This window comes from Lycium ferocissimum, chromosome 3 (genome assembly GCF_029784015.1).
Source record: "Lycium ferocissimum isolate CSIRO_LF1 chromosome 3, AGI_CSIRO_Lferr_CH_V1, whole genome shotgun sequence".
Lineage (NCBI taxonomy): Eukaryota > Viridiplantae > Streptophyta > Magnoliopsida > Solanales > Solanaceae > Lycium > Lycium ferocissimum.
In genome coordinates, this window is record NC_081344.1 from 41507766 (window position 1) to 41529350 (window position 21585).

A 21585-nucleotide genomic window follows, 5' to 3' on the forward strand; every position below is an offset into this window, starting at 1 on the left:
TTCAAAGTGATTAACTATTATACAAGTTATGACTCAAAGTAACTTTTTCAGACTTGTAGTCTCGATGTTGGGGAAATTATGATGATGAGACTTTGCACTTTGTTGTGCGGATATATAAACAGTATTCACAATATGGTCGGATGAGTTTGTTGGTTGTAACTTGTATATTTAAATTTATTATCTATAAATTATTAGCTTCATTCGATATTTTAGTTAAATATACTCATACGTAATCTAGCAAATACGTGATCTTATTTTTGCTTCCTAAGAGCGGGTTAATGAAAAATTATTACGAGATTGCGGAGATATATAAAAAAAATTCTGGGAATAAGGAAGGTGATGAACTGCCTTTCTTTAGCAAGAAACACAATTATCTTTTTTTTTCCCTTTTTTTTTTTTTTTTTTTTTGGCATTTCTCTTCATTCTTCGTCTAAATAAAAATGTCTAAATATAAGATTTTCAAGAAATTTGAATTACAAATCCTTCATTATAAGCTTAAGTAACACTAAAATCTACACACATAATGTCTTGAATTTCTATCTTTACTATAGCCTTTAAAAGACTATACAGGCTTCCAAATATTGCTGTAAATTTTTTTCTTTTCCATCCATATGATGGATGTTTATTAATTCGTCAATTGTCCAACGATAATTTTAATTCATTTTTGTGAATTCAATGTATAGTAAATATAATATTGTTGTGTAGATAAGGGCAATGAGAGACGTTATAAATGTAACAACGAATTATAGTAAACGAAGAAAATGGAGAGTCTTAGCATGTCATCTTGCTCATCCTAAAACTTCAGAGAGTGGACTGGTTTTGCAGTATTTTGTAATTGAGATGTGATGAAATCCAACAGTCTTGTAGCATTTTGTAATTGGACGTGATGAAATCCAACATATCCAAGAGTGTTTTGGGGATTCAGAGAAATCATCAATTTTTTCCTCTTTCTAACTACTGATTTTCTCACTCTCTTGATGTTATTTAACCTATAATGTTTTATCAAATTCTTTCCGTCAAATATTTTACACATAATTTATGATTTCAATTATATTTAATCTTTTTATGACTATACTAGTTGATAGATGAAGCGTGTAAGAGAATGCTAATTTAATCTTTTTATGACTATACTACGCAGAGGCGGATCCAGGATTTAAATCTTGTGGGTTTAATTTTTAGTATTGAATCCTTTATATTTTAAAAGTTATGAGTTCATATCCACTATATATTACAATTTTAATAATTACTTACACATAAATTTATGCTCTGTGTCAAAAGTTAGGGGTTCAATTGAACCCCCACTTAATAGGCTAGATACGCCCCTGATACTAGGTACATAATGCTCGTGCCAGCGCGGGCCCAACGATAATAATACACAAGAGGAAAATTAAATTAATCTGGTATAACTTACACAAAATTGTATAGGAGTAATTTTTACGATGTCAAACTCTAAATAGATTAATTATTCCTAAAAAATTAGATACATTGTAAACTATAATTATAAATGTAATAGTATATCTTTATACTTAGTTCCCTTCCTTTTTGGTTTATCTGTTATCTACGTTAGATATGCTTTGCAGTTACATAATTACTTTTCTCATTCCATAAACTGAAGGAGGTGTTTGGAAGTACTACGTAAATTTAGTTTCAAAATAACTTTATAAAACAATTTTATTAACAAAGCTAATATGTTTCGATACACGAAAACGAAAACTCAAATAAAACATATATTATCATGAAAATATTACTTCCTTTGTTCCAATTTATGAGATATACTTTCGTTTTTAGTTTGTCCCTAAAAGAATGATACGCTTCTATATTTAGAAATAATTTAAATTGAAATTTCCCCTTTTACCGTTAATGAAATAATTTCTAGCCACACAAATATCTATAACTTATTTTAGACCACAAGTTTCAAAAGTATTAGTTCTTTCTTAAACTCCGTACCTAGTCAAACTATATCACATAAATTGGGACGGAAGGAGTATGTTATTCCAAATACATGAAGTTTATTAAATTTGATATTTTAATAGAATTTTATTAGAGATGTATATGCTAAAGATAAGTCGATTTAATTCACAAGAATAAGCTTCTTTTAGAGAAGTCCACGTTTAAGAAGAAAAACTCTCATGGAAGTCTACCCAAGCATGTTTCAGATTGCTCGAGACAAAAACTCCACAATTGCACAGAATAGATGTGGCAATAGCTGGAGTGTAGTGCTCAGGAGAAATGTGCAGGATTGGGAGATGGGGAGTCTGCTTGAACTACTTGCTAATGTGGAGAAATATAAGACGAATGACACATGTGCTGATACATTGTTATGGGGAAGAAATAACTCTTTCACTGTAAAAGATTGTTATCATCATATATGCTGCCAGAATCAGATCATTGAGCTTTGGCCCTGGAAACTTATTTGGAAGACCAAAATGCCTACCAAGATCATCTGCTTTTGTTGGATTGCCGCCCATGAAGCATGTTTAACAATAGATAATCTGAATAAAAAAGGCCTCGAACTGGAAGATAAGTGCTGTATGTGTCAAAATAGCCCAGAGACAATCAATCACCCGCTCCTTCACTGTGCAGTGGCAAAGGACCTACGGAATATGTTCTGCTGTATTTTTGGCTTAGAATGGATCATGCCACAAAATGTGAAAGAGGCTTATGCAAGCTGGAATTCATGGAGAGTTGATAAGTCCATCAAGAAAGTCTGGGTGATGATCCCTGGAGTTATTTTTTGGGGTTTATGGACTGAAAGGAACCGTAGATGTTTTGACGGGATTTCAACTCCAAACCACTCTCTTAAAGCTAGTTGTCTATTTCTTCTGTTCAGTTGGGTTAATTTAACCCCTGTATTTAGCACTGAACAGTTTTTGGACTTTGTTAGCTTGCTAGTGCTAGTTTGACATATTGTAAAGAAGCTAACAACTTTTGCTTGTGCTCTCTGTGAGCCCCCCCTTTTTTTTTTTTTTTTCTCTTGTAATTATGCATCCACTTGATGCCTATATATGAAACACCTTACTTTAAGAAAAACTTCCATTACATTTGAACCCAAAAATAAAGCAGAGCACACTTTCATATTTGCGTGATCATGTGGCGTCAGTAGCTGCAATGTCTTTTTGAACATTGACAAAGGCTCAAATATTAGTGAATTTACCAAATGCATAAGAGCATGTGCTGTAATATAAAGTAAGAAAGGAGGGGCATAAAATGAAAAAGGAGGGGCAAGATGAGTGTCATGACCCAACTTGAGGGCCATGACGGGCACCCGGAGTTAACCCACCCGGGCACTTCTCATCATACTTTCACAAAAATAACTAGGTGAGCCACAAGACAAACTCACAATTCATGTGCATCAATAATGCAACTCTTATCGGGCAAGAACACTTTTATATCAACACCATCAACTATGCCCATATACATATACACAAGCCGACGAGGCTAACAAAATGATAAACAAAATATGAGCCGACAAGGCTAAGAGACATCTAGCTATACACAACTGTCTACAAGCCTCTAAAAAGAGTATGTAACATCATAAAGACGGGACAGGGCCCCGCCATGCCCATATATATACACAAAAGAATAGTACCAATAGCTGCAGCTCCGAATCAAATGGAGCTGCTTTGAGCAGTCTCTGGATAAGCAGTCTAAGGATCAAGTCTATCTCCCTGTCCACTTGCGGGCATGACGCAGCGTCCACAAATAAAAGGACGTCAGTACAATGTACTGAGTATGTAAGGCATAGGCAGTAACATAATGATAACATAAAGGATAACATGAGATAGATGAGCTTAAGATAGGAGAACTATACATATACCTCTTGAAACGTTCATCATATTTACTTACCCTTTTTATAATAGAAACCTTCCATACATACGCACACATATATAGTAGTACCATACCCGACCATAGAGGTTCGGTGTCACACATACCCGGCCATAGCAAAGCTCAGTGTTGTCCATACCCAACTGCAGTGGTGCGCGCTATATATACATCGTACCCTGGCACATAAGCTCAGTGTTACATACTGGCCATACATATATATATACATATACACCTAGGAGTACTTACGTAGCATCAACATCATCATCGTCCATATATTTTTCTTTAGAAGGTCAACTATCGTAGAATGAGACCAATGGTATCATGAGGATATCAAGAACTATGAGCCTCTGTGATTCTAGGAATGAAATCATCATGGAAGACATTATGGATTTCACATGAAGGTATACGACAAATGGAAACATGCCTTAATAAGAAGGGTTAGCATTACATACTTTTATGTCTTTTTAACTATTTAACGTTCACCTTCAAAGCTTGAGAAATCTACATTTAAAAGGATTCATTCCAAGGTTAAGTCTTAAAGACACTCTTAAGTTCAAACTAGAATAATTCATGAGCTAAGGAAAATTGGGCAGCATTTTCCCTATTTCATCCACTTCTACCAAATTCCAAAACAACTCCCAAACAACAATGACATTATTAACAATACCAAAATCAAGAGGCTTCATTCAAGTTAAGTATCATCTAATCCTCTAAACTCCCTTTCGAGGCCACTCATAACAAGAGCTACAACACAACACTATATTCACTTACATACAATACTTCCTCAACATCATTAGTACCACCCACAACAAGATTATACTCATACCGTGCTAAGAATCATAACTCAAGTTAATTCACTACTAAAAAATCATTAAACCTATATTTGAGCTTTATCTTCTCTTTCTTCCCTCACCCAAGTTATTCAACAACCAAGCATGCTTAATAACATGAAATAGACATGAAAACTAACCTTTTATCTTATAGGAATGAGCTTTGGATCAAGTTACCAACTTGAGTGAAACCCTAACTTCAACACGCAAGGAATTCTTGAATCCTACAACCCTAGTGAGTCTCCCAACACTTGAATATCTTGATTCTTGCTACTTGATCTTTGATTTCTCTTGGGTTTGAGTGGAATATGCTTGGAAGAAGGTTCTAGAGCTTTAAGAGTTTGGGCAAAGTGGGAAATGGAAAAAAAAAAAAAAAGAACAAGGGGTCGTCCATATATAAATAAGAGAAAAACTGGCCCGACCCGATTATACGGCCATTTATACGGTCCGTACAATTTATACGGTCCGTATAAAGGATCGTATAATCCCACCAGGGGTTTACCCTTCTCTGGAGTGGTTCTACGGACCATTATATGGGCCGTATAAATTATACGGTCCGTATAAATGGCCGTACAATCCATATTTTCCCGAAATCTATTCTCGTCGATTCATTCAACCTCCAGTCCTTATGGAACCTTATTGGCACTTGCATAACACTTCATTAATCATCTAAGGGGATCGATAGCTCCCCTTAAGACATTACTAAACAAATTATAGCTCGATTGTTGCAAAACCTTCCCAAACATGACTTACATTTCACTTCCTTCGACGAACTTAGTTCACCGTTTCATATGACTTCGAAATCTTATGGTATGCGCTTAAAGTTATCACCTACTCTCCTTAATCTCATAAGAACTTCATGTTTACCTTAAGCTCGTGTTAGTCTACTCATAATGCAACAATTCGAAATCTCCGAGATGTAACATTCTCCCTTCCTTCGGAACATTCGTCCTCGAATGTTAGACACTTGGGGATTCTACAAAAAAATTTCCAAAGTTTCCTTTGTAATATGACACTACCAACCTGTCATAGCAACCCAAAATATGTTGCCTCACAGGGCTATAGCAACAACATCAACAACCAAGGCCACACACGACCAAGAAAGCTTCAAAAGAAAGCATTACATACCTGAGGACAATGGCGTCTCTACCTGAGTCTCCTCTGGAGGTGGAAATAAATATTGATACCTGAATTTCATGTCTTCTTCCGCTTCCCAGGTCATTTCCTCTCTATTATTATTTCTCTATAAGACTTTAACTGAAGCTACATCTTTGGTTCTGAGTCTCCGTACTTGCCTATCTAGAATGGCAATGGGAACTTCTTCATAGGACAGTTGCTCGGTGACTTGAACATCATCTACAGGTACAATTCTGGAAGGATCTCCAATGCACTTGCGAAGCATCAATACATGGAAAATCGGATGGACTGATTCTAAATCCGAAGGTAGATCTAATTCATAAGCCATTTGTCCTACCTTGCGTACAATCTCATAACGTCCAATGTACCGAGGGCTGAGCTTCTTTGTTACACCTCGGAAATTTCCCCGTTAGCGTACAGTGAATAGACTCACGAAGGACATGACGTATATGAGGTTGGGATAAGCAAGAGATGGTATTTGATGATCCTAATTAAAATTTCCAAAGACATTCGGGTTAAGGAAAGAAAGTTGTCAAGAGAAGCGAGTCATATGTTGGGTATCGGATGAGAATCACGAGTATTAAGTTAATGATATCTTAATGACACCTTGGGGAAGAGTTATAACGTCCCTTAGAATGGTATTGAAGTAAAGAACAAGTGTTAAGAAGGTTCCATAAGGATCGGAGATCAAACGAGTCGACGAAACAACTCTCGGAAGGCGGGCAAATATATGGCCGGACATATCGGCCGTATAAGATCTACGGACCGTATGTCCATCCGTAGATCCAGCCAAAGATGTCATGATTCACCGGACCAGATATACGGTCCAACATACGGTCAGTAGATTTTATACGGACCGTATGTTGGTCCGTATATTTCAATCGAGACTGAAGTCCATTTTTATATAAGGGACACTTTTCATTTCATTTTCATTTCCCACTTCACCTCTACACTTCAAGACCTCTCTAGAATATTCCACCCACTTCATCCATAAGAAAACAAGAGAAATAAAGGATCAACAACAAGGATTAAGGTGAACCAAGTGAAGGAAACCCATTAGAAGTCATCCAAGTCAAGAAATCCCAAGGGAGATAAAATAGGGTTTTGGTGCTAAGGGTGAATCACCATTCCAAGCCTATTCCTCTATCATCTAAGGTAAGTTTCATGATATTTACATGTTGTTTGAAGCATCTATAAGTTGAAACACATGGATTGTAGAAGTGTATAGTAAATGGGTCATCAAATGTGTGAATAGTATTACTAGTGAGTTGTAGTTGAATTGAATCATGGAAATGGATATGTTGATGTTATGAATGCGTTATAAATGACCTATAGAACATGAAATAAGTATTGAATACGAAAGAATACGACGATGGACTTTTAGTCATGAATATGGAGAATTGAAGTAGAATTGTGAAATGCGAATTATGTCAGTGAATGGCGATTGTTGTTAGCGATATTGTGATGATTGTTATGAATGTTGGGAGTTGATATGGAATATGGCAGAAAGTAGTATAAACAAAGGAAATGCTGCCCAAATTTCTCTAGCTCTAGTAAGTATGTTTTCATGATTAGTTAGCTAATGACGATACGAATTCTCTTGAAGGTATAAACAAGTGCACTCAAGGAGAACGAGCAAACGATAGAATAGTAAACGACAAAGGTATGTGAGGCTAATCCCTTCCTTCTAAGGCATGAATCCATATGGCATAAATTTTCTCTTTCATTACGAATGTCCTATCTTCAAGAAGGCTGCGAGCCATTATGCACGAATAGCCATACGAGATAAGAGATATGCTACGATTACGATAATGATAATGATGAGCTTAAATCTAGAGATGCTATAGCCTATAATGTGATGTTCCAACTAAGCTAATGAAGTCATATGAAATCTATCGATGTCAATCACTACATACACTCACCTTATGTTTGTTCCTTCAAGGTGAGGCAGGATAGTTACGAATGCTCATAATGACATCGGGGGTTCACGACCTTACGTCACCCCGACATGACTATGCTTGTTTCCAAGTTCTAACGAATGAATTGATGATATGTATGATGATATTAACTTATGATGAAACTATGATATTCTTATGAAATGAATGATAGCGATGACTACGATGATGTATTATATACAATGATGAATGCATGCTATGTATGATGATACGATCCTACCGTGCCTAGATGGCCGGGCATGTCACCACTAAGGCGGGCTGCTATGATTCTACCGAGCCTAGAGGGCCGGGCATGACACCACTAGTGGGCGGCATATGATGGTTACCCGGACGCGGGTTAACGACATGATGATGTATGATTGATATGACGACGCATGTATGGCATGATGATGTATATGTGATATGATAAGGCATACGCTATGGTAATGTATATGACATGCTTATGTATGATGAATGTATATGAAATGTACCTATGATTATATGAGTACACAGGTTGTATCTCCATCCCATGACTTATGATATGCTTACTATGCTTATTTCATTCCTGCTTTACATACTCGGCACAATGTTCGTCCGACGTCCTTTTCTTTGGACGCTCGTGTTCGTACCCGTAGGTAGGACAAAGAGAGCGGTCTTGATCTATAGGGGCTAGTAGCTGACGTGTGTGCACTCCATTGTCCGGAGGTGCTATTGATTATTCTTTTGGCACATATATGTATATACTCTCATGATTGGGCACGACGGAGTCCTGTCCCGTCCATATGTCTAGTACTCTAGTAGAGGCTCGTAGATACGCATGTGTGGGTAGTATGGTCCCATGATCTCCGTGTATATGTATATGCATGTATATGTTATTTTGATAGCCGAAGGGCTTATGTCTATAAAAGTAATTAAGTTTCCCATGATGATATATTTTATGAAATTGAGCAAGTATTAAGAAGGAGAGCACATAGATAACGGAATGAGTGGTGTTTAGCGGTTAGCCCCGGATGCCCGTCGCGGCCCGTAGTTCGGGTCGTGACACTTGCCCTTTTTGCCAAATCTCATGACGCCCTTCATTGGTGACACCTTCAAGAATACTCAGTCTTTCACTTGGAACTCTAAATCTCACCGACGATTATCTGCATTGGATTTCTGACGAATCTGAGCTGTTAATACTCGATCCTGTATAAACTTGACCTGTTCTATGGCTTGCTGGATCAAGTCCAGGCCTATTAGTTTGGTTTCTCCCATTTCGAACCACCCAATTGGCGATCTGTACTTGCACCCATATAAAGACTCATACGGGGCCATTTGGATGCTAGAATAATAACTGTTGTTATAAGCAAATTCAATAAGCGGTAACTGATCATCCCAACTACCTCTAAAATCCAACACACATGCCCGTAGCATATCCTCGAGGGTCTGGATGGTACGCTCAGCTTGCCCATCAGTCTGTGGATGAAATGCTATAATAAGACTCACCTAAGTGCCCAAACCTTCTTGGAAGGACTTCCAGAAATTGGCTGTGAGCTGTGTCCCTCTATCGGAAATAATAGCTACTAGAACACCATGGAGTCGTACTATTTCTTTAACATAAAGCTTCGCATAATCTTGACTGACCTATGTAGTTGAAATCGGTAGGAAATGAGCTGACTTCGTAAGTCTATCCACAATTACCCATATAGAATCATATTTATGCTTAGAATGAGGTAAGCCTGAGATGAAATCCATATTAATCACTTCTCATTTCCAAGTCAGAATTTTCATAGTTTGCAACAATCCACCGGGCTTTTGGTGTTCAATTTTCACTTGCTGACAATTAGGACATTGAGCCACGAACTCCGCCATGTCTTTGTTCATTCCATCCCACCAATATATGGATTTAAGATCATGATACATTTTCTTTGCTTCGGGATGAACAGAATAACGGGAACAATGGGCTTCTTTCAAATCTGATGACATAACCCTTCAATATCAGGAACACACAACCTGCCTCGACACCGGAGAGCTCCATCTCCAAAATCTCAAAGGATGACTTTTCCTTCGAAGGAAGTATATTTCTGTAACGAACTAGTATGGGATCCTCATACTGGCGCTCTTTCACCTCAACTACGAGTGACGAGACAGCCGAATTCTGAATGGTAGCTCCCATATTACCCGAACTCCTTGGCTAGCTAACTGCTGGAGCTTACGAGCTAACTCTCTTTTCTCTAGCTAAACATCACATAAGCTACCCATAGATCTACGGCTAAGAGCATCAGCCACAATGTTCGCCTTCCCGGGATGATATAGGATGTTAACATCATAATCTTTCAACAACTCCAACCATCCCCTCTGCCGTAATTTCAATTCTTTCTGCTTGAAAATATACTGAAGGCTCTTGTGATCCATATAAATATCAACATAAACACCATATAGATAATGTCTCCACATCTTTAATGCATGAATCACAGCAGCTAACTCAAGATCATGGGTTGGATAATTTTTCTTATGTTTTCGCAATTGCCGTGAAACATAGGCAATCATCTTACCATGCTGCATCAACTCACATCCCAACCCAACACCTGAAGCATTACAATAGACAACATAGCCTTTCGATCCCTCTGGAAGTGTCGGGGCGGGGGCGAGAAGTTAATTTATTCTTTAACTCCCGAAAAATTGCGTTCACAAGCATCCTTCCATTGAAATTTAGCTGATTTCTGGGTTAGCTTTGTTAGTGGTGCAGAGATAGAAGAAAAGCCCTCTACAAATCTTTTGTAATAAATTGCCAAGCCCAGAAAACTACGAACCTCCGTAGGTGTTGTAGGATTTGGCCAAGTCTTTACAGCCTCAATCTTCTGGGTATCCACCCGAATACCATCGGCTGAAATAATATGCCCCAAAAGATCACCGAATTCAACCAAAACTCACACTTTGAAAATTTTGCAAATAGCTCTCGAGCCTGAAGAACTCTAAGGACAGTACGTAAATGGTCTGCATGTTCAGCCTCGGACAGAGAATATACCAGGATATCATCAATGAATACAATCACAAACAAGTCTAGAAAAGGCCTGAACACATTGTTCATCAAATCCATGAATAGTTCCAGTGCATTAGTTAGCCCAAATGACATTACCCGGAACTCGAAATGACCATATCTCGTTCTTAAGGTCGTCCTAGGAATATCTTCCTCCCTGACTCTCGCCTGATGATAACCGGATCTCAAGTCTATCTTTGAAAACCATTTGGCACCCTGTAATTGATCAAATAAGTCATCAATCCTTAGACGAGATATTTATTCTTGATCATCACTTTATCATCGGGCCGTTTGTAATCAATACATATTGGCAAGGAGTCATCTTTCTTTCTTACAAACAGCACAGGTGCTCCCGACGGGGATGAACTAGGCCTAATAAAGTCTTTCTCAAGGAAGTCCTTTAATTGTTCCTTCAACTCTTTCAACTCTGCGGGAGTCATTCTATAGGGAGGAATAGATATGGGCTTGGTATCCAGTAGCACATCAATAGCGAAATCAATCTCTCGCTCTGGGGGAAGGCCTGGAAACTCATCCGGGAATACACCCGAAAACTTATTCACCACGAGGACAGACTGAAGAGTCGGCGATTCGGCTTCTATATCTTGAACCCGGACTAAATGATAAATGCAACCCTTAGGAATCATCTTCCTTGCCTTGAGATAGGAAATAAACCTACCTCTCGGGGACGCTGTATTTCCCTTCCATTCCAAAGCTAGTTCTCCCGAAAACTGCAAATGAACCATTTTTGTTCTAGAATCGACATTGGCATAGCAAGAAGCCAACCAATCCATGACCATGATAACATCGAAATCCACTATTTTCAACTCATGTAAATCAACCATAGTACGATGATCACAAATCACCACTACACAATTTCTATATACCCGGCTAGCTATTATCGGATCACAACTAAGTGTCGATACCTCAAAAGGTTTGATTGACTTCGATTTACCCCAAATCGACCAGCAATATAAGGAGTAACATATGAAAATATGGAGCCTAGATCAATCAATGCATATACATCATGAGAAAATACCGATATTATACCTGTAACAACATCAGGGAAGGACTCAAGATCCTGTCGCCCAGCCAGTGCATAAATACATTGCTGAGGACTACTAGAACTGGGAGCTCCTCCTCTACCTCTACCATAACTAACTGGTGTCTGTGAGCCCCGCCCCGGAGGGCGTATGGATGATGAAGACCCAGCTGCTGACCCTGTGGCCTGAACTGTACCTCTACTACCTCTCGAGGGGCAATCATGCGCTATATGGCCCCGGCCGATCCCAGGCAACAAAGCTTATCCGAGCCAAATCAACACTGGCCCCAATTTAACTTCCCGCACTGAGAACATCATGGTAGGGTTGGCCCTGCCTGGCCCGAGTTACCTCTGTAATGAGAACCCGAAGCTCTAAAACTCTGACTCGGCCTAGATTAAATAGGTCTATCAAATCTCTGGCCCGCAAACCGTGGAGGCGACCTAGTCATGGAATGGCCTAAATGCCTAGAAAACTGTTGCCTTTGCCCTCCTCTGAACTCACTAGTCGGACCCGAAGATCTATCCCTCTTGCTCTAACCTCTATCATGCTCACACTCACTTCTTTGCTGTTGTTGGCTTTCTTTCAAATTCTGGGCATGGGCTTGAATGCGAGAAATATCCATACCATCTTGAAGTGACGCAGTCAAGCACTTATCCATCAAATGTGGCCCTAAGCCACTCACTCGATCACCCATATCTGTTATCATAACCGGAGCATACCTAGCCAAAAAATTGAAGTGGAGACTGTACTCTAAGGCACTCATACTTCCTTGCCTAAGATTCAAGAACTTATCGGCTCTAGCTCGCCGAACTCCTCTCGGGCAAGTAGGTTTCGAGGAAAGCATCAACATATTCTTGCCATACCGAGGGAGGTACATTGACTCCCCTAAAAGATATCCAAACCGTGTACGAATGAACTGCAACATCCCGCAATCTATAGGATGCTAACTGCATCGATTCAACGTCCGTTTATGCATTAACCTAAATGTCCTCAACATCCCATAAATAAAGCTTTGGGGGTCCTCATCCGACTTTGACCCGAAGAATTTTGGAGGTTTCAAGCTAATACAATCACGGGCTCTTGCACTAACTGCCTTATCACCATGACCCATACCTTGCCGCTGGGCCTGAGCGGCGACCAACTGAGTCAGCAAATGAATGGCCTCTTTCATCTCATGGCTCGAAGCATTTGCCGGGGAACCGGTGCCGGCTCGAGGCCGAGGTCGTCTACGATCCTCGAAATAGGCAACGAGTGAGAGGACTGAGATGGAACCTCATCCTGGGACTCACCCTCCTCAATAACTGTCGGCCGTACTCTCTCAATCCACCTTCCTTCCACTGTCTTGCCCTTTTGGGCTACCGTAGCTTTTCTCTTTAAAGGCATTTCTGAAATACATAACACACAGTTAAAGAAAGAGAAATCCTTCTATCATGGCTCTATCGCACGATCGATGAAGAAAGAAGGCCATTCATTCCTAAATGCCCGCAGCCTCCTGTTTATAAGTGTAGCACGCAACACACCCATAAATAAGACTTCCCCACCGGACACTACTCGTACACACCCTAGTGACAGAACCGCTCTAATACCATTTTTGTCACGACCCAATCGAGGGCCACGATGGGCATCCGGAGCTAACCCACCCGGCACCGCTCATCATACTTTCACAATCATAACTAGGCGAGCCACATGGCCACTCATAATCTCTTATGCATCAATAATACCATTTCCATCCAAGCTAAGGCACTTTTATATCGCATCAACAACTATGACCATATATATATATATATATATATATATATATATATATATATATATATATATACACACACAAGCCGACAAGGCTATCGAAATGATATACAAAAACATATCACAAGGCTAAGAGACATCTAGCTATACACAACCGTTCACGAGCCTCTGTAAGAGTACGCAATATCATGTTATGTGATAGACCCCTCCATTCCTATATATGTGCAAAAAATAATAGTACCAACAGCTGGAGCTCCGAATCAAATGGAGTCCCTCTAAGTAGTCTCTAATAAGGTACCTCCTAAGAGTCAAGTCGGCCTCCTATTCAACCCGGGGGTACGTACGCATCCACAAACAAAAGGACGCGCATGAATAATGTATCGAGTATGTAAGGCATAAGCAATAACATAATAAAAGCATTACGGAGGACAACATGACGATAGAAAGACTACTTATACCTCTCGAGGTGTTCATCATATTTACTTATCCCTTTTCTAAGGAGCACCTTCCCCACATATTCATATACATACATAAATACCTAGCATCATCAATATAACATACCCCTTTAGTAGACTCCGCGTGTAACATACCCGCCACAACGGGACCTTGTGTGAAGCGTACTCCGGCCATGATGGGACTCGATGTTATTCATACCCAACTAATCAAGAAAATAATATATATCATACCCAGCCCATAGACCTTAAGATATATAGCTTTACATATTTATACATGTAGAATTACATAGATAAGAGTAATATTGTCATCATCATTTTTACTATATCTTTTTTAGAGGAACAACTACTATAGGCGAGGGAATCAATGACATCATGAGAATATCAAGGACTATGAGCTTAGTGATTCTAGGAATGAAGTCATCATGGAAGACATTACGGATTTCACATGAAGGTATACAACAATGGGATCATGCCTTAACAAAGAAGGGTTAACCTTACATATCTGTTACACCTATCGTTTTCATGGTAGGAAAACTTATGGCTACCTAGTCGAGTGCACCTTGGAATGGAGTCCGAACCCAAGATTTATGATACTGCGTATTTTACCCCATGGATAGGAGTTCTAGCAAGTGACCTCTGCGATTTGCAGGGTTATACGTTAAATGGACCAAAACAACGCAATGGAATGAATCAAAAAAAAATTGTACAGTCTGTACCATGTCGACGGGCCGTCGATTAGGCCATCAATATGACTGCGAGATTAAAGGTTGCAAAAGAAAGATGGAACGTTGACGGTCTGTCAACCCGACCGTCGAACCGGACATCTGGAACCTTCTGATTCCAGGTATAAATATGTGAGGCGACGACTTATTTATCATTTTTCCTCAACATCAGACCAGAGAAACCCTTGAAAATTTCTTCCCAACATATTTCTTTAAATTAGTGAAGATTAAGGTAAAATCTGAGCCCGTAAACCCGAACTAGTGAAGGAAAAATATTATTTCTAGGGTTTAATCAAGTCAAGAAGCTTGAGAAGTGGAGTTGAAGTTGGGCTTTGAGATTCTAGACTCTTCCAGGTGTGTGAATGATGTTTATCTTTTTATTTAAGTTAAATATTGAAAGTTTTAGTGATTATAAGCAAAAGAAATATAGTTATGGAAGTGATAAATTGAATAGAGACCAAGATGAGATTAAGAGTTGTTTTGAATGAGGATTTGGGATGGATTAGATTATATTTTGCTATGTAAGAGCGGATGATGTTGTTGTTGATGTTGTTATTGATGTTGGATTGAGTTGGAAGTTAAGGGAAATATTGCCCACCATTTAATATGGTCTTATTACACTCAATAAGATTATCAAATGAGGTGAGAGGCCTAATTATGGTTTGTGTTATCCCAATTGTAGACTTGCGAGTTCAAGAGGTAGAAATCGAACGAATTGACACGCTTAAAGGTATGTAAGGCTAGTTCCTTCTTTTTTAAGGCATGATTTCTATGACATGACTTTCTTTGTTATTCTATAACCTTCTTACATTCCGGAAACTATGAGTCCATGTTTATAAAGAGCTTCTCACAAGGTAAAGATAAGAGACACATTTCGAATATGATGTGATAATTCCACGAAGCTAATGATCCCTATACGATTCTTTGATGTCATCCATTGTTGCTAGACCCACCTGATAATGCTAGTTCCTTTATGGTGAGGTGTGATGATCATGATTACACCATAATGGAATCGGGAGTTCTCGACCTTATGTCACCCCGAAAGAGTTATAGTTTGTATTTGAGCTTTTATGCATGCTTTATGATAAGTGTATGATAATGATATTACATCGTGCCTAGATGGCCGGACATGTCACGACGAAGGCGTGTTGCAGACGATTACACCGTGCCTAAATGGCCGGACATGTCATCGCGAAGGCGGGCTGCATATGATTACACTATGCCTAGAAGGTCAGACATATCACCGCGAAGGCGGGCTGCATATGATTACACCATGCCTATATGGCCGGACATGACACCACTAGTGGGCGGCGTGCGATGGTTACCCCGACGCGGGTTAACAATGATGGTATATGTGATATGTATGACATGTGTTTTCTTTTAAAGGGTAAACAGGTTATATCTTCATCTCGTGTTTCATGAGTTTTTTATTATGCTAGTATTATTCATGCCTTACATACTCAATACTTTATTCGTACTGACGTCCTTTCTTTTGTGTACGTTGTGTTCATGCCCACAGGTAGACAGGGAGGTGACCCAGATTCATAGGAGCTGATCAGTGGACTTACAGGAGCACTCCATTATTCTAGAGGTGCTATTTTTGGTATATCATTTTGTGTATATATTTGGGCACGACGGGGTCCTGTCCCGTCCATATGTCTAGTACTCTAGTAGAGGCTCGTAGATACGTACGTGTGGGTAGTAGATGTCCCATGATGACTACATTGTACTTTTGTATATCATTTTTGTAGCCGTGAGGGCTTATGTATATAGACATGTGTTGCTTTGGAGGTTATATATATATATATATATATATATATATGTTCAGGTTGAGTATGATGATTAGCCTAATGAAAGGTGCTCGAGGTTATATATATATATATATATATATATATATATATTTGTCGGGTCGTGACAAATGTGGTATCCTAATGAAAGGCTCGTCCTAGGGTGTGTTTACGAGCCGTGTCACGGACAAAAGTCTCGTTTATGGGTGTGAAGCGCGTCGCATTTGTAAACAAGAGGCTGCGGGGTATTTAAGAAAAATGACCATTCTTCTTCTTACAAGATCGTGCCATAGAGCCATGTTATAAGAGTTTCTCCTCCCTAATTGTACGTTATGATTTCAGTGATGCCGGTGAAGAGAAAAGCCACAGCCGCCCAGAAGAGCAAGGCTACAATAGAAAGGAGGATAGAAAGGGACCCGCCAACTAATGTAGAAAAAGGTGAATCTCATAATGAGGCTCCATCTAATACCTCTCACACTCCGCCTATTTTAGAAGAGCAAGAAGGGGCTTCAGCTCCAGCTCTTATGCCTCCAGTTCCTCCACCGAGTGCTTCGGGTCAACAAATGACCTAAGTTATTCAGCTAGTTGCCGCTCAGGCACAGCGGTAGAGTACGGGTCCAGGTGACAGGGTGACTAGTGCTAGAGCCTGTGATTTCATGAGTTTAAATCCTCCAGAATTTTTCGGGTCAAAGCCAGATGAAGACCCGCAAGGTTTTATTGATGAGATGCTGAGAACGTTGAGAATCATTCATGCCTCCGATACTGAATCTGTGGAGTTGGCATCTTATAGACTCTGGGATGTAGCCGTTCTTTGGTATAATAACTGGATATCTTCGAGAAAGGAAAATGCACCTCCCCCGATTTGGCAGAAATTTGTGGTTGCTTTTCTTCGTCATTATTTGCCACTCGAGGTTCTAAAGGCCCATGCGGATAGGTTTCTGGATCTAAAGCAAGGGAATATAAGTGTGTGGGAATATAGCCTTCACATTAATTCATTAGCCCGGTATGCTCCCACTATGGTGGCCGATATGAGAGATAGAGTGCATAGATTTATGAGTGGCTTAGGGCCACATTTGTTCAAAGATTGTGATCGTACCTTCATTGCAAGGGGATGGATATTTCCGTATTCGTGCCCACGCCCGAACTTAGAAGAGCAAAGAACATCCGCGAAGGCGCGGGCGAGCGCGATATTGATGTAGGCGAGCACGAGGGCCGTATTGGTTGGTGCGGCGACTATAGAGGGGATTCTTGGATTCTAGACATTCGTTCGGCGACTAGTGCACCCCTCGGTTTGTAGGCTGAGATTTGACCGCTCCGAGATTCAGACAGGTCGAGCTCGAGAGCTTCGGGTTCTCGGTTTAGAGGTGATTATAGCCAGAGGGGACCACCGGTCCCACGATGTTGTCAGTGCTGAAAGTTACACTTGGGTCTGTGTCGCCATGGTTCAGATGCTTGTTATGTTTGTGGATAGACTGGGCACTTGATGCGTGATTGTCCCTAGAGGTACGGTAGAGGGGGGTTCAGCCCACAGGATCAGCAGCTGTTCTTCCTCATCTGTGCGCTCGATAGGGCAAACTCCCCAGATTCCAGCAAGCCGTGATAGGGGCAGAGGAGGAGCATCTAGTTCAGGTGGCACTCAGCCCCATATTTATGCTCTAGCGAGACGTCAGGATCTTGAGTCTTCCCCAGATGTTGTTACAGGTATATTGACTATGCACTCTCATGATGTTTATGCGTTGATTGGTATGGGTTCTACGTTGTCTTATATCACTCCTTATATTGCTGGCCATGCTGGGTTGAGACCCGAGCCAATTAAATCTTTTGAGGTATCTAGTCTGGTTGGTGATCCCGTAATAGCTAGACAAGTGTACAAAAACTATGTGGTGGTAGTATGTAATCGTCATACTATTGCTGATTTGATTGAGCTGGAAATGTTAGATTTTGATGTGATTATGGGCATGGATTAGCTGGCCTCGTGCTATGCTAATGTGGATTGTAGAATGAAAGGTGGTTGTTCCAATTTTCGGCGAACCAATGCTTGAATGGAAGGGTAATACATCTCCAAGGGTAGGTTTATTTCCTATCTCCAAGGCGAGGAAGATGATCGCCAAAGGCTATATTTATCATCTAGTTCGAGTTCATGAAGCAAAGCCACCGACTTTTCAATCCCGTCCGTAGTAAATGAGAATGTATTTCCGGATGAACTTTCCGTGCCTTCCTCCGGAAGAGAGATTGATTTTCCTATTGATGTGTTAATGATACTAAACCAATCTCTATTCCTCCTTACAAAATGTCTCTTGAAGAATTGAAAGAGCTAAAGGCACAACTGAAAGATTTGCTTGAGAAGGGATTCATTAGGTCCAGTTTATCACCGTGGGGAGCACCCGTCCTATTTATAAGAAAGAAGAATGGTTCCCTACGGATGTGCGTTGATTATAAGCAGCTAAACAGGGTAACGATAAAGAATAAATATCCGCTTCCAAGAATCGATGATTTGTTTGATCAATTACAGGGTGCCAAATGGTTTTTCAAAATTGATCTAAGATCGGGGTATCACCAAGTGAGAGTTAGAGAAGAAGATATTCCCAAAACGGCTTTCAGAACGAGATATGGCCACTATGAATTTTGGGTGATGTCATTTGGGTTAACTAATGCCCCCATCAGTGTGTTTATGAATCTGATGAATAATGTATTCAGGCCTCTCTTAGATCTGTTCGTGATTGTGTTCATTGACGACATTCTAGTATACTCTCGGACGGAGGCAGAGCATGCAGACCATTTACGTATTGTCCTTGGAATTCTTCGGACTCGAGAATTGTATGCAAAATTTTCAAAATGTGAGTTTTGGCTAAATTCTGTGACTTTTCTGGGCCATATTGTCTCAACAAACGGCATTCGAGTTGATAATAAGAAATTAGAGATTGTGAAGACTTGGGCCTACAACGCCTATAGAAGTCGTAGTTTTCGGGATTGGCGGGTGTTACTATAGAAGATTTGTAGAAGGGTTTTCCTCTATTTCAAGCACCATTGACGAAGCTAACTCGTAAATCGGCAAAATTTCAATGGTCGATGCTTGTGAATGCGATTTCCAAGAATTGAAGGATAAATTGACTTCGGCCCCAGTTCTGACACTCCCAGAAGGACCATACGGTTATGTTGTGTATTGTGATGCCTCTGGTGTGGGGTTAGGTTGTGTGTTGATGCAACACAGTAAAGTCATCGCCTATGCTTCAAGGCAGTTGCGGAAACACGAGAAGAACTATCCAACTCATGATCTTGAATTGGCCGCGGTTATCCATGCGTTAAAAATGTGGAGACATTATTTGTATGGCGTTCATGTTGACATTTATACAGATCACAAGAGTCTCCAATACATTTTTAAGTAGAAGGAGTTGAACCTACGACAGAGACGGTGGTTAGAACTGCTGAAGGATTATGATGTGAGTATTTTATATCATCCTGGGAAGGCGAATGTAGTAGCTGATGCACTTAGCCGCAAATCAATGGGCAGTCACTGTGAGGTTCCTCCGGAGAAGAAAGAATTAGTCCGTGAGCTTCACCAACTAGCCAGCCTTGGAGTTCGCCTAATCAATTCAGGCAATGCAGGACTTGGTATGCACGACCCAGCTATTTCATCCCTAGATATGGAGGTGAGAGAGTGCCAATATGAAGATCCCCAATTGAGTCACTATAGAGATACATTTCATGAGAAAGAGAAGTCGCCTTTTGAAGTTTCTACGAATGGAGTTCTTAGATACCGAGAAAGGCTATGTGTTCCAAATGTTGCAGGACTATGTCGTCGGATTCTAGAAGAAGCTCATTACTCTCGGTATTCTATTCACCCAGGAGCGACAAAGATGTATCACGATCTCAAGCTAATGTATTGGTAGGATGGAATGAAGAAAGACATAACAAAAATTGTAGCTCAATGTCCAAATTGCCAACAAGTGAAAATTGAGCATCAAAAGCCAGGAGGATTGTTACAAGCTATGGAAATCCCAACCTGGAAATGGGAAGTGATCAACATGGATCTTATCGTGGGGTTGCCTCGTTCCCAAAGCAAGTATGACTCCATATGGGTGATCGTGGACAGACTCACGAAATCAAATTTCATTTTCTTCCAAATAAAACCACATATTCAAAGTAGAAGATTATGCAAGGTTGTATCTTAAAGAGATTGTATGACTCCATGGCATGTCCGTGTCCATTATTACCGATAGAGGAGCACAATTTATAGATAAATTTGGAAATCTTTCAAGAAGGTTTGGGTACTGTGTAAGGCTTAGCACAGCATTTCATCTACAAACTGATGGGCAAGCCGAATGCACTATTCAGACCTTGGAAGATATGTTAAGGGCATGTGTGTTAGATTTCAGTGGTAGCTGGGATGACCACTTACCTCTCATTGAGTTCGCATACAACAACAGCTATCATTCCAGTATTCAAATGGCCCCGTATGAAGCTCTATATGGGAGAAAGTGTAGATCCCCAATTGGGTGGTTTGAAGTAGGAGAGGTACAGCTAATAGGCCCTGAGTTGATTCAACAAGCGGTGGAAAAGGTCAAGGTTATCCGAGACCGACTATTGACAGCCCAAAGTCGCCAGAAATCTTATGCGGACAACCGTCGGTGAGACTTAGAATTCCAAGTTGATGATTGGGTATTCTTAAAGGTATCACCGATGAAAGGCGTGATAAGGTTTGGTAAGAAGGGAAAGTTAAGTCCTCGATACATTGGACCTTATAAGATTGTCCGCAAGGTGGGTCAAGTAGCTTATGAACTGGACTTACCTTCAGGATTTGAATCAGTCCATCCAGTTTTTCATGTATCAATGCTCCGTAAGTGTGTCGGAGATCCTACTAGGATCGTGTCGGTAGATGATATTCAAGTGACGGAAAGGTTGACTTATGAGGAGGTACCCATGGCCATACTAGATAGGCAAGCACGGAAACTTAGAAATAAAGAGGTAGCCTCAGTTAAGGTCTTGTGGCAGAACAATAATCGAGAGGAAATGACTTGGGAAGCGGAAGAAAAAATGAAGTCCAAGTACCCACACTTATTTTCACCCCTGGAGAGATCCAAGATGAGACA

At 40.2% G+C, this 21585-nt stretch overlaps 1 protein-coding gene across 1 annotated transcript; it reads left to right on the plus strand.

Moving 5' to 3' along the window:
- Positions 1–2129: 2129 nt before the first annotated feature.
- Positions 2130–2903, plus strand: LOC132048880 (uncharacterized). The gene has a single exon (XM_059439564.1). The coding sequence runs from the start codon at positions 2130–2132 to the stop codon at positions 2901–2903; it is 774 nt and encodes a 257-aa protein (XP_059295547.1).
- The last annotated feature ends 18682 nt before the right edge of the window (positions 2904–21585 follow it).

Excerpts from the sequence above, each read along its gene's own strand:
- LOC132048880 (XM_059439564.1), top strand. The coding sequence starts at position 2,130 with ATGGAAGTCTACCCAAGCATGTTTCAGATTGCTCGAGACAAAAACTCC.